The sequence below is a fragment of the Rhamphochromis longiceps genome, linkage group LG12, assembly GCF_057381845.1.
Source record: "Rhamphochromis longiceps isolate RC_006_pf linkage group LG12, R_longiceps_female_GT1.1, whole genome shotgun sequence".
Classification (NCBI taxonomy): Eukaryota; Metazoa; Chordata; class Actinopteri; order Cichliformes; family Cichlidae; genus Rhamphochromis; species Rhamphochromis longiceps.
The window spans coordinates 8,129,153-8,142,918 of NC_140568.1; the positions used below are offsets into that span (position 1 = coordinate 8,129,153).

The 13,766-nt window shown below is 41.4% G+C and overlaps 1 protein-coding gene across 1 annotated transcript; it reads right to left on the reverse strand.

Annotated features, from left to right (window-relative positions):
- Positions 1–1,093: 1,093 nt before the first annotated feature.
- On the reverse strand, positions 1,094–12,315 carry LOC146656804 (uncharacterized). Its single transcript, XM_085424574.1, has 4 exons — positions 12,008–12,315; positions 4,870–5,062; positions 1,688–1,753; positions 1,094–1,376 (listed from the first exon to the last, which is right to left on the reverse strand). The coding sequence occupies exons 1-3, from the start codon at positions 12,265–12,267 to the stop codon at positions 1,727–1,729; spliced, it is 480 nt and encodes a 159-aa protein (XP_085280700.1). The 5' UTR covers positions 12,268–12,315; the 3' UTR covers positions 1,094–1,376; positions 1,688–1,726.
- Positions 12,316–13,766: the final 1,451 nt, after the last annotated feature.

Genomic DNA, 13,766 nt, shown 5'->3' on the forward strand with positions numbered 1-13,766 from the left:
AGAGGGACAATTTCTGAAATTTTTGGCAAATCAGACTGGACATAGGGCTATGGGGACACCGGGTTCCAGAGGTGCTAGAGCTACAATATGCATATCAAAAATCATGAAAAAAATCAGCAAACCTATACACAACTTAAAATTTAAACATTTTCTTTGCTCGACTGAGATATAAAAAAAGGCTATTTTTTCAGACATTCTGGTGGTTTGTAGAGACTTTTCTGTAGCTCGGTCTATAAGGACAGTCTGGTGTACAAGGTCAGTGATGTCATCATACATATACACAAAGTATAGTCTGTTCTGAAGGGACACATGGTGTGTAAAGCCAGTCTACTGTACACACACACACTGATTAAATCTGGTTTAAAAGGACACATGGTGTGTAAAGCCAGTTCACTGTACATATACTCACACATGCACTAAGTATAACCTTCTTAGAAAAGAAGGTGTATTATAAGACTGTGACTGATACATCATTATAGTAAAATTGAATAAATTTGCTTACGCTGCTGCCCCTGCGACCCGGCCTCGGATAAGCAGTTGAAGATGGATGGATGGATGAATAAATTAAAAAATAATAAAAAGACTATATTTTGGTTTTCTCTGATGAGCATTACAATCTGACATACAAGCTTACATAAAACACCACAGATCATATCTGTTGTGATCTACTAACAGGTGGTCAAAGTGTCATTAAAACAACTAGAAGCATAACACAACAGTGCTTGCATCAACTAGAACAAACTATGTATTATAGAGTTTTTCATTGTCCTGAAGAAACTGGCACTGAGTGGCTGACCAATAAAACAGCACCTTTTTTGCACACCAGGGGTGAGTCGGGCTGACACCATGACTTATACATAAGACTTATATCAACACACAACACATTTGTTGAATTACTGAATTATATTTAATATAACCAACTCAATAATCAATTCCTTAAAAGGACAGCATTGTAACAATTATTGAAGGAAAATAAAAGTGAATCCTGGCATTAAAAGACTCAGGCTAACCACACATCAAAACAAAACACTGCCTGTGAGCACAGTGAAGTCAACTACATACTTTTTGAATGGAGAACACTAACCTTGAAATCAGGCCCAGAAAGGTAAAGGCTCAGACTGTCAAAAAGTGCATTTAGTGTTTAACATTTTTTATTTTTTTTTTAAAGGCCAGTCCTCTGTTGCGCACAAAATCTCAAATGTTTTGAATAGATCTCGTCTCCAAGATAGGTTGTTCCTTTTCTTTGCACTTCAGACACTGCTGGTTGGTGACAGTGATACCGTTTTCAATAAAAGGCTTCATATGTTTCATCACCGCTCCCATCTCCTCCTCAGACCATGGTCTCTTCACACACCGCCTTGATGAAACACGTAAACCTGTTCAATAAAACAAAACAAATTTGAAGTTTAAAAAGATCATGTGAGATGCACTTGTAGAGATGGTGTTCAAAACTGTGAAAACAAGCTGGTACTTGTCTAAACAAATTGTGTGTGATAATAAATAGACTGTAGACCTGATAAAATTTAAAGTTTGATTGTTTTCATTAACATGATAGTTCATCACACTGCTTGGTAAACACAAAATACATTCAGCTTCTTTATATGTTATATAATGTCTAACCACATGATGTTGGTGTTAACTGCACATAGTGCCTAGTGATGGACATGGCATCTGATTTATATCATACCTTTAGTAACTGAGTCAGGGACAGGAGGTGAACCAGAAGTCACACAGGCATCATTCCCCTGGTCATCTAAAAAATATTGCACAGTATAAATGTATGGGCTTAAAGAGGCTTTCTGCCTACCAATCAAACACCATGAGCACAGAGGGGACAATGACAGCCAGTTCTATTATACTAACTATACACATGGCAATGCTGCTGAACTGGATGAAGTCAACAATACCTTGGGTAATAAGTTTACTGGGAAATGATGTAGATTTTGCACAGGCCAAATCTTGCTTGGCCAAAACTGATGAAGCATCAAAATACTAGTCATAAAGCATTAGTGTCACAATTAGGAATGGAACAACTAACAATCGACCATGTAAAAATGTACTGATGGTTAGTAATATTGTTCTATACACAATCCCAGGTTATCGTAATCAGCATAGTAGTGTTAATAGTAAAGTCTGATTTCATTTTTAATGCAATGAAAAACAGAGATGCAAGTGGCATTAATGAAACAAGAGAGCATCGTTATCATACGTGATGTGCGCTGTTAAAATACGTTACTGCATATTTCACTGGATTTGTCTCTGAACAAGACTAACTCACAGATCCCAGCTCATTACATAAGATATGTTGGGCAAACTTTGAGTACAGCATTGAAAATGTACCTTGAGCTGCAGACTCGGAGAAGTGAGGCAAATCAGAAGTAATATTTTATTTATATACACACACACACACATATATATATATATATATATATATATATATATATATAGCGCGAGTTCTCACACTTAGAAATCATGGAGGGCTCTGAAATTTTCATCATAGGTACATGTCCACTGTGAGAGACATAATCTAAAAGAAAATTCCGGCAATCACAATGTATGATTTTATAACAAGTTTTTTGTATATTTCTTTGTAAAATAAGTATTTGAACACTTGAGTCAAACTATATTAATATTGCCTTTGTTAACAATTGCAGCGGCCAAACAGTTCCTGTAGTTCTTCACCAGGTTTGCACACATTGCAGAAGGTCTTTTGACCCACTCCTCCACACAGATCTTCTGTAGATCTGTCATGTTTTGGGCCAACACAGACTTTTAACTCCATCCACAGATTTTCTATTGGACTGAGGTCTGGAGACTAGTGAGGCCACTCCAGAACCTTGAAATGCCTCTTACGGAGCCACTCTTTGGTTTTCCTGGCTGAGTGCTTCAGGTCTTTGTCTTGTTGAAAGACCCAGCCAGAACCCATCTTCAATGCTCTGACTGAGGGAAGGACGTTTTGGCCCAAAATCTCACAATCCATGTCCCCGTTTATCTTCTCCTTAATACAGTGCAGTCGTCCTGTCCCCTGTGCAGAAAAACAGCCCAGAGCATGATGTTTCCACCCTCATGCTTCACTGTAGGATGGTATTATTGGGATGAGACTCATCCTTCTTCTTCCTCCAAACCCCAACAATGGAGTTTAGACCAAAAAGTTTTATTTTGGTCTCATCTGACCACAGGACTTTCTCCCATGACTCTGGATCATCCAGATGGTCCCTGGCAAACTTCAGACGGGCCTGGACATGGGTTGGCTTAAGAAGGGGAACCTTCAGTGTGATGAATGATTTTAAACCATGACGTCTCAGTGTATTACTGATAGTAGCCTTGCCAACGGTGGTCCCAGCTCTCTTCAGGTCATTGACCAGCTCGTCCCGTGTAGTTCTGGGCTGATTCTTCACCTTTCTTAGCATCACTGACACCCCACGAGCTGAGATCTTACGTGGGGCTCCAGTCCGAGGAAGACATTAGCCTCTTCCATTCAGGGGCGCCTGCAGGAGTCTTGCAGAGGGTACGCACAGTCACCTGCACGCGCTCCATCGCGCACACGCACATGCGTGCACGCGCACTGTCGCGCACCGAGCTGCTTGGCAGTGGCTCTGGAGCCCTTTCCAGCTTTGTGAAGGTCTAAAGTTTTGTCTCTTGTGTCGTTGGAAAGCTCTTTGGTTTTACTCATGTTGCTGCAACACTTTTGACAGATTGTGGGGTGCACATGTGTCTTTATAAAAGCTAACGGCATCAAACAGGTGCTGCTAAATTAGAATCATGAGCAGAGTGTAGTTGGACTGTTTAAAAGCAGAATAACAGGTATTTGAGGGTCAGAAATCTGCATGATAAGCAAGTGTTCAAATACTTATTTTAAGCAGTAATATACAAAAATATTTTAATAAAATCATACATTATCATTTCCGGAATTTTCTTTTAGATTCTGTCTCTCACAGTGGACATGTACCAACGCTGAAAATTTCAGATCCCTCCATGATTTCTAAGTGGGAGAACTTGCAAAATAGCAAATACTTACTTTCCTCACTGTAAATGGTATTAACTACACAGCAAAGTACAAACAGAACTGCAATAACAACCAGAAGGGATGCTTGCGATCTTTAGCTGGGTATGACAAGTAGAACAAATATTGCAAACATCTGGCAGCTACAGTGGAAATGTATTTAATCCACTACGAGTGGTCTTTTCTAACCAGTGTCCCCTCAACCCATGTGTTTTTCTGAGTATGCCAAACACTAGAGATGAAACAGTGAAAGACTCAGTTTGAGCTCAGATGTCAGGACAGTGTTCTCACATACCTTGAGTTTGTCTGTGTCAGACACACACACATAGTTAAGCATTTTCTGTTTCACCTTCAGTTAAATACAGTTCTAACTCTCACCCTAACTGCAAGGAAACAGAGTGATTAACCCTTACCTAGTTAAGTGAAGCCAAAGTAAGACAATACTAAGAAGCTAAAGTGACTGTGAGTAAAAGGTGCATGTATATGCCTGACACAGAAAAACCCAAGGTTTTCAAGGACACTGTCCATCAGCCTCATAATGACATCTGAGCTCAAACTGATGCTTTCACTGTTTCACCTCCAGTGTGTGGCCACTCAGTAAAACACACTTGTGGAGGGGACACAAAACAGATAAGCTTGCAATCATCACTTGGGAAAGTCATACAAATTCAAGATTTAGTTAAACCAGATTGAATACCACCAAGAGGACATTTAAATATTGTGACTAGGGCTGAAACAACTAATCGATTAATCGACAACTAATCGATTATTGAAATAATCGTTAGTTGCAGCCCTAATTGTGACATCTAGATATGTATGTTTTAAACAACAATTCATAGGGGGAAAATTTTTTTTAAATGACCCACCTTTTTCCGCCAGGGCCATTCTTTCCCACCATAGTCATAAGTAATTTCACTTCCTGCCGCAATTTCCTTCAGTGCAAAAAGGCAGAGATGTGGCTTCCCTTCTGCTTCAATCAACTTCATTCTGCAATTTGGTGTCCTGTGTTCATCGTTTACTAGTCGCCCAAATGACCCATCTTCAAGTGCTCCATCAATACTGCAAATTTGGAAACATACATTAAACAAACATTTATAGTGACATGCCTATGAACTATACTATAATTTTTAAGCACCAACACAAACACAACATCCAATACAAGTTTAGTTGTTAAATGCATAGTTGATAAGTTAAAGAGGGTCCATCAGTCAAGGACGCATTGCTTTCTGACTGAGATAAGTGTTTGCGCTTCTACTTGTGCTTAGAGCTTAAACGTGGTTTTGTTGTACTGTTGCGCTGACCTAGTAGGTGTGGCTGTTACTAGTGATGGGACGTTCTGTATCGAGGCTTCGGAGCGTGTGTCGAGTAATGGAGGGGGCGTTTCCGCGAAGCGCGTATCGAGGCTTGCTTCATTTATGGGAGGAGCTGAAAATGATGACGTCCGAAGCCTCGCTGCCCGGCTGTACCACGTGACTGGTTCATGAAGTGGTTCGAACTTTGCCGCGAGATATGACAGCGATATAAACCCCTCAGACTTCATTCACAATGTGGGTGTTTGATGGAGAGTTGCGGTTAGTGAGAGTTTGGAGACAGTTTGGAGGTTTATGAGAGTGAGGAGAGAAAGTCAGGAGAGAATGGAGCCAGCTAAGAAGAGGAGGATGTCCTCCCGTGTGGGAACATTTTGATCTTATTCCTCCCAACAAGGTATTTCTACAGAAGATGTATTTTCATGATACTGATGGTGCAATACAATTTATGTTGAGCTGTCTTGACTTTTGTACAAGGTGAAGTGTTTGCTATGTGCCAGGGAGCTGGGATATAACAGCAACACCTCATCCATGCTTAGGCACTACAGAGCTTTGCATGAGAATAAGGGGGACACCGATCGTGGAGCAAGACCAGGTGAGCCATCAAATGCAATGATAATATAGGATGCAGTAATGTTACTAAATGATATAACAATATTATACAACTGTTATAAGTTACGTGTGTGATATTTATATTTGTGCTTTATCTTTATTGTCTTTCCTCAGGAGAACAATCTCAAATAGATGAAGACCTGGTCAGCATGGTGATTGAGGACTCCCAGCCATTTAGCATTGTGGAGGACAAAGGATTCAAAAGATTTGTTAAATCATTAAATCCTAGCTATGTTCTCCCCACTAAAAAGGTCATAAAAGCAGTGAAAATTTAGTTTTTACAGAATAAAATGTGAACAGGCAGGACTGAGGCTCAAAGCCTCAGTGTGTAGCTGTCCATACCTCAACGTTACAAAAGCACAACCACTGTCCACACCCCAACCACACCTCACCTCACAGTAAATGATCATTTCCATTTCAAGCATTTCCAAATAATCATTTCCCATACTGCCACTATAAATATACACAGTATACTGCCATCACTACAATATACATGTTTTACACACTCCTTTTGTTGTTGACATTTACAGGCTGTGTGCAAAATGCCACACTCTTCAAATTCATGCCAACTATTATTTTTACGTCCAGTAGGTGTCCTGCTAGAGCAAATGAAGCTTCATGAAGCTTCGCGTTGGGGTGAACCAACTGGATGAAAAGCTTCAGTGCTTCATGGGGCTTCATCTGCCCATCACTAGCTGTTACTCTTCTCTTCTCTTCCTCCTCTTGCCCACTACCTGCTCTGTGCTGCAGTTACAAAATACATTATTCAAATTCCAAAATACTTTTGTGATGTCAGATATAAATCACAAAACTTAAATCTTACATAAAACATTTTGTAATTATAAGGATAATTACAAAATGTATATTAGGTCATACCTAAAACAGTTGTGTTTTGTTTTAACTTTAACATATCATAATTTGATTGGTAGCAACTTTCACAACTACAGTGAGCCAATCACTCATAATTCCTAAACATGTCAATCAGGTAGGAATGAAGTGAGACATTAATAGAAATAAAGAGTTGTGTGTTGACATGTAGCCCTTTCCTTACTTAAATCATTAATATTTTTGAAAAATTAATCTGTGATAAGACAGCTTATCAAGATAGAACCATGTAACTAGAGATGAACCAAACTGTTCACAGTTTTATCTAACTCTGTTTTAATAAAGGCTGGTGACCCCTGCTATAGAGTCTGACAGCTGCAGGGATTATATACAAATATTCAACTATCCCAGAATTAAACCAGGTCTAAATAAAAAGGAGTGAGTATCACTACAAAGGTTAACTCAGTGGTCCTAATGCTACAGTTTGATATCAGTGTTGCCCTATCATATATGTATGTGCTCTTAACCTGAAAGGTATAAATACGGAAGTGTGTGTGCAATAAATGATGGCGCAGAGGAAGGTGTGTCCCTCTGATGTAAAACTCTAAACAACGTGTGTATGGTTTATTCCTCCGTGAGATATGCGAGTAACCCCGGTATTTCTGCCCTAAAAAATGGAACCTCCAACAGGTTATGGGCCCAGAAGGGATGTGGGAAGCCGGTGGAACCGTCTATGCTTCGACGGAGACAAGAGAAACTATGAACTGTGGGAAACAAAGTTCCTGGGATACCTGCGGCTACTTGGGCTAAAGGCTGCCATTCTGAACGAGCCCGGCGAGTCGGAGGAAGAAGACAAGGACTTGGATGAAAAGAATGAAGTAGCTTATGCAGAGCTAATCCAAGTATTGGATGATAGAAGTCTTTCACTCGTGATGAGAGATGCCAAGGATGACGGACGAAAAGCGTTGGAGATTCTGAGAGAGCACTACGCCGGTAAGGGGACACCACGTGTGATTAGCCTGTACACGGAGCTAACGTCGCTACAGAAAACTCCCAGTGAGAGCGTCACAGACTATATGATAAGGGCTGAGACTGCCATTACAGCTCTGAGGAATGCAGAAGAGACATTAAGTGATGGACTGCTTATTGCAATGGTGCTAAAAGGGTTGCCTGAATCTTTCAAGCCGTTTGCCATACATGTAACCCACAGTGACAAAGCAATGACATTTAGTGAATTCAAAGCTAAATTAAGAAGCTACGAGAGCACCGAAAAGGCCACATGTTCTGAAGACAATGTGATGAAGGCAAATAACTGGAAGAAAGAGAGAGACAATGCAGAAATAATATGTTACAGCTGTGGAAAAGAGGGTCATATAGCACGTGAGTGTTACACAAAGACCGAAAGGAAAGAACAAAAAGTGAAGCAGTGGTGCGGTTACTGTAAAAGCTCAACGCATAAGGACAGCGACTGTCGCCGACGAAAGAAGATTACTGCTAAACACGTAACTGATGCAGAAGATCATAGTTTCGCGTTCAAAGCCAAAGACTGTGGAAATCAAGGGCTGAAACAGAGAGGCCTAATGGTTGATACAGGGGCCACTTCTCACATTATTACGGACATTCAGAGATTTAAGAGTTTTGATGAGACATTCACACCTGGAAGACACTTCATGGAATTAGCTGACGGAACGAGGACGAGTGGGGTCGCACTGAAGAGGGGAGATGTGGAGGTCTATCTACAAGACAGCGAGGGACGAAAGGTGAAGGCGACACTGGAGGGAGCACTTTACATTCCCTCTTACCCGCAAGATATCTTCTCGGTTCAGGCGGCAACGGCCAAAGGAGCCTCAGTAACCTTCAAGAAGGGCTGCAACCAGCTTATCCATAAGAACGGGACAAGGTTTAAGATAAGTGAATATGAACGCCTATACTATTTGAACAGTGTTACATCTGATCATTATGTTGACAACGACGAATGCAATGGCTGTCATGATGTAGAAACTTGGCACAAAATCCTCGGCCATTGCAACTATGAAGACTTGGTTAAACTAGAGGACATTACCGAGGGTATGAAAATAAAAGGTAAAGCTAAACATTACCAAGACTGTGAAGTGTGTACAAAAGGCAAATTTATCCAAACCAGGAATAGAGAGCCTGATGAAAGAGCAGAAGAAGCATTAGAGCTAGTGCACACTGACTTAGCTGGACCGATAGAACCAGAAGCTAAAGACGGGTTCAGGTACACGTTAGCATTTACTGATGATTACTCAGGCACAATGTTTGTGTACTTTCTAAAGGCTAAAAGTGACACCGTAAAAGCAACTGAAAAGTTTTTGGCAGACGTCGCCCCCTATGGGCAAGTAAAGAGAATCAGATCAGACAATGGAACTGAATTTACATCTAAAGAGTTTCAGACATTGTTAAATAAAAACACGATAAGGCATGAGACATCAGCGCCGTATTCACCTCATCAGAATGGGACTGCCGAGAGACAATGGCGAACACTTTTTGAAATGGCACGGTGTATGTTGATCGAAAGTAACCTGCCAAAAAGATTATGGACTTATGCTGTTATGACTGCCGCAGTAATTCGTAATAGGTGTTACAACAGACGCACAAAGCAAACCCCTTATTACATGCTGACAGGAAAGAAGCCAGACATGTCGAGGATGGGGATTTTTGGATCAGTTTGCTATGGTTACGGGCACAACAAAAAAAAGTTAGACGCAAGATGTGACGAAGGAGTTTTTGTGGGTTACGATAAAAACAGTCCGTCGTATCTAATCTACTACCCTAAAACAGGACGAGTTCTTAGACATAGGTTGGTCAAGTTCCTCACTAAAAGTGTAGTTGAGCACCAAACCCAGACCACTCAGGTTGATGACAATGGAGATGATGATTTGACTCCAGGGGACATCTTGAAGTACCCCGCTAGAAAGGACAAAACAGGGAATGACCAGAGATCAGATGAAAGTATGATCCTGGAACCTGAAAGTGACATTCAGGACAATGGCATAAATGATGCACAAAACTCAGACAAACAGAGTGATAGAACAGAGTCTGAACGATATCCCAAACGAAACAGGAGAAGGCCAGATTACCTGAAAGACTATGTCCAAACTGCAGAAGACGACCAAACATCACTGACTGTAGATTACTGTTACAGGGTGATGTACGACATACCAAAGACTTTTGAAGAAGCTATGCAGTCATCGAACTCTAAGTGTTGGTCAGATGCTATGGAAGATGAAATAAGATCCTTGAAAGACAATAATACGTTTACTTTAACCACGCTGCCAGAAGGTAAAAATGCAGTGGGGGGGAGATGGGTGTATGTGATAAAAGAGAACCCAAATCAGACTAAAACATTTAAAGCAAGATATGTTGCTAAAGGCTATAGCCAAGTTCAAGGCATTGATTACAAAGAAACCTTTTCGCCGACTGCAGATATGACGTCAGTGCGTACGCTGATGCAATTAGCAGTACAGCACAACTTTAAACTCCATCAAATGGACGTGAAGACTGCTTATTTGCACGCCCCAATCGATTGTGAGGTGTATATGCAGCAACCAGAAGGTTTTGAAGTAAAGTCAGACACAGGTGAAAAACTGGTCTGTAAACTAAACAAATCACTATATGGTTTGAAACAATCTGGCAGGAACTGGAATAAGATGTTACATGACCATTTATGTGAAAAAGGTTACAAACAAAATCCTGTAGACCATTGTGTATATTCCAGACAGACAGCGAGTGAGACAGTGATTCTTATCATCTGGGTTGATGATGTAATCATAGCTGCCAACGGTGAGGACGCTATCAGAAACGTGAAACAAATGTTGGATGAGAAATTTAAAATGAAGGATCTTGGTGAGCTCAAACATTTCTTGGGTATTGACTGTATACAAGAGAACCATGAGATAAGACTAAATCAGACACGGTACATCACAAAAATCCTGGAAAAGTTCAAAATGTCTGACTGTAAGCCACGTTCTACTCCTTGTGAACTCAAAAATGATTTTGGTGCACATGGTGAATCAGTTGATTCAGGAAAATATAGAGAATTAGTGGGCAGTTTGATTTACTTAATGACATGTACAAGACCAGATTTGAGTTGGATAGTGAGCAAACTGTCACAATCCCTGTCTGAGCCAAAAGAGCATCATTGGACAGCAGCAAAACATGTATTACGTTACCTTAAGGGGACACTAAACAAAGAGCTGTGCTATAAAAGGATAGAAGGAAACCTAAATCTTATAGCATACAGCGATGCAGATTGGGCCACAGACTTGAGTGACAGGAGAAGTACAACGGGTTATTGTTTTGTACTATCCAAAAATGGGCCAGTGATCTGCTGGAAAACCAGGAAGCAAGCTACAGTAGCTTTGTCAACGTGCGAGGCAGAGTACATGGCGATGGCCGCCACAGTACAAGAAAGCTTATACCTCTCACAGCTACTTAATGGCATGGACATTAAAAGGCAATATTCACCAGTTACCATTCTTGCAGACAATCAAGGTGCAATTGCATTGTCCAAAAATCCTATAAACCGTCAAAGATGTAAACACATCGATATCAAGTATCACTTTATTAGGTCTGCTATAACTGAGAAGGAAGTACAAGTTAAGTATTGTGCAACAGAAGACATGGTAGCAGACATCATGACTAAGTCTGTAAGTAAAGTGAAAATAGATAAATTTACGCATATTTTGTTTGGAACATAAAACGTTGATATGTGAATATCATGTAAATATGTAATGTATAGTGTTAAGAGCAAGTGGGGGTGTTGCCCTATCATATATGTATGTGCTCTTAACCTGAAAGGTATAAATACGGAAGTGTGTGTGCAATAAATGATGGCGCAGAGGAAGGTGTGTCCCTCTGATGTAAAACTCTAAACAACGTGTGTATGGTTTATTCCTCCGTGAGATATGCGAGTAACCCCGGTATTTCTGCCCTAAAAAATGGAACCTCCAACAATCAGCAAACACCGAGCGCATACATTGATGTGACACCACAGCCATGCTATCATGCAAACACTGATAACAGCATAAATCGAATTAAATCGGGACTTGATGAGACCTTCTGAGTATCACTAGAAATATTATAAAGAGTCGTCTCTGTACCACAGTTTGCTTTCAGTAAACACCGACAGCATTCACTGTTAGCATAGCACATCCATGTTAGCAGTGTATAACTGGATGGATTAGCATATTAGCACAGATATCAATAAAGGACTACCGTATTAAATAGTTTTACTAACCTCAGGCAGACGGACAGGCGCTCTGCAGGTGGGATTGAGCGTCTGTAGTTGGTGTTTAAGCGGGCGATGCTGGGACCGACGAGGGAAAGCAGGTCCTCAAACTGGCCGACGGTGATAGCGCTGGAATCGGCCGTCATCCAGGCGCAGCTCCTGGAGCAAGTGGTGAAACTCACCAAACTGCTCATGCCTCTGGAGGACCTGATGGACCCAGGTACGGCGAGGACGTCTTTTACGCTGCTGCTCTGCTCTCCACAGTACATAGAGAAGGGAGACTCTCTCTTCAAGCGCTAGCTCGATAGCTGCCATCTTGCAAAGATACCAGTCTGGCACAACTCCCTCCCACATTCCTCCCACATTTCCGGTTCACGCGCGTCAAAATATCATATTTTGAGGCGCGATGGATTTTTCTTGGACACGCGTTGAGACGCGAATGTACACGCGTCAAATTAGGGGCGTTTGGGGCGTTTTATTCGCGTCCATCGCGTTCGGTGTGAACACACCGTAAATCATTGATGTAAATATCAATGGTCTAAATGGGTAATGTTAAAATGCGCATGCGCAGCTTCCAATTTCGCGCCATGTGTATAATGTCCCGCGCTCGTGTATAATTTCCCGCGCTTGTGTGTGCGGCATGCAGGGACAACTCGAACCGACAGGGGGCAGTGGCGGACACACAAATATACAACATATGTCAAGTTTTTGGTTTACAAAGACTTTTGAGAAAAACACTTTTTGGGTATTAAAACATGCCCAGAAACCATTTTAAAAGGTCAATTTTATGAGGAGATGGACACATGACAACTCTCACCTAAGAGAGACAGATCCAGCAGGCCCAAAATCAGGACTATGCATGACGAGAAGGAGTGCCTGAGAGGATCGTCCACAGGATGGGAGCTGAGGCCAGGAGAGAGGCTTCAGGAGGATCAGAGATCATCTTCAGCACAGCAGACATCACACAGAGAGCTGTGCTACTGAGCTTCCAGGAGATCAAGAGGAGACTTCCCACAGCAAGATGTTAAATAAAATGAAACATTCAATATTGACGCTGAGAAAGACAATTAAGGTGTACGACGTGCTCTGCCTTAAATCTTCAGCAGCGTTGGGATATGAAAACTCGAGGGATGAGGGGAGCGTGCCAAGCTCCATCGACAGCGCAGAAGGAGTTCGAGGATGACGTCATGATTCTGTGAAAAGCACAGGAACCAGAAGCTATGGTGGTGATAACAGCAGTTTCCTATGAACATCACCTAACGCTGTGCCACTGTACTGTGCATACGATGACACTCTGAAGGCTGCTGGGATCATAACAGCAGTAAGATGACGGAACCCAGCACCCTTTCCACAGAGAGCTTTTTCTGCAGAGCGTGGACAATTAAGGAGTCATAAATATCCCCCTCACAAGACGAAGGTCTGAAGTCAGGTGATGGGGGCTGGTAAGAGGCCATAAAACTAGAGTGCTGAGAAGTCTGCAGCTTGGAAATAGCTGAGACCCATGTTGACGAACAACAAAACCAACTGGTATGTTTGAATGTCTATTCTACATACATTTGGACTCTGGTCCTATGGACAGTGATGGAAACAACTGGAAGAGACATTCATGACGCCCTGCAGAGCTTAAACCACTCTGCAGAGAGACATGTGATGTGCACACCCGGAGGAAGCACCACCAAGCTGAGATGTTTTTGGAAATGTTATCTTCTTATTTTCACTATTAAATTAACAATTTGTTTGTTTGTGGGATGCAGTTTGCCATGAGATG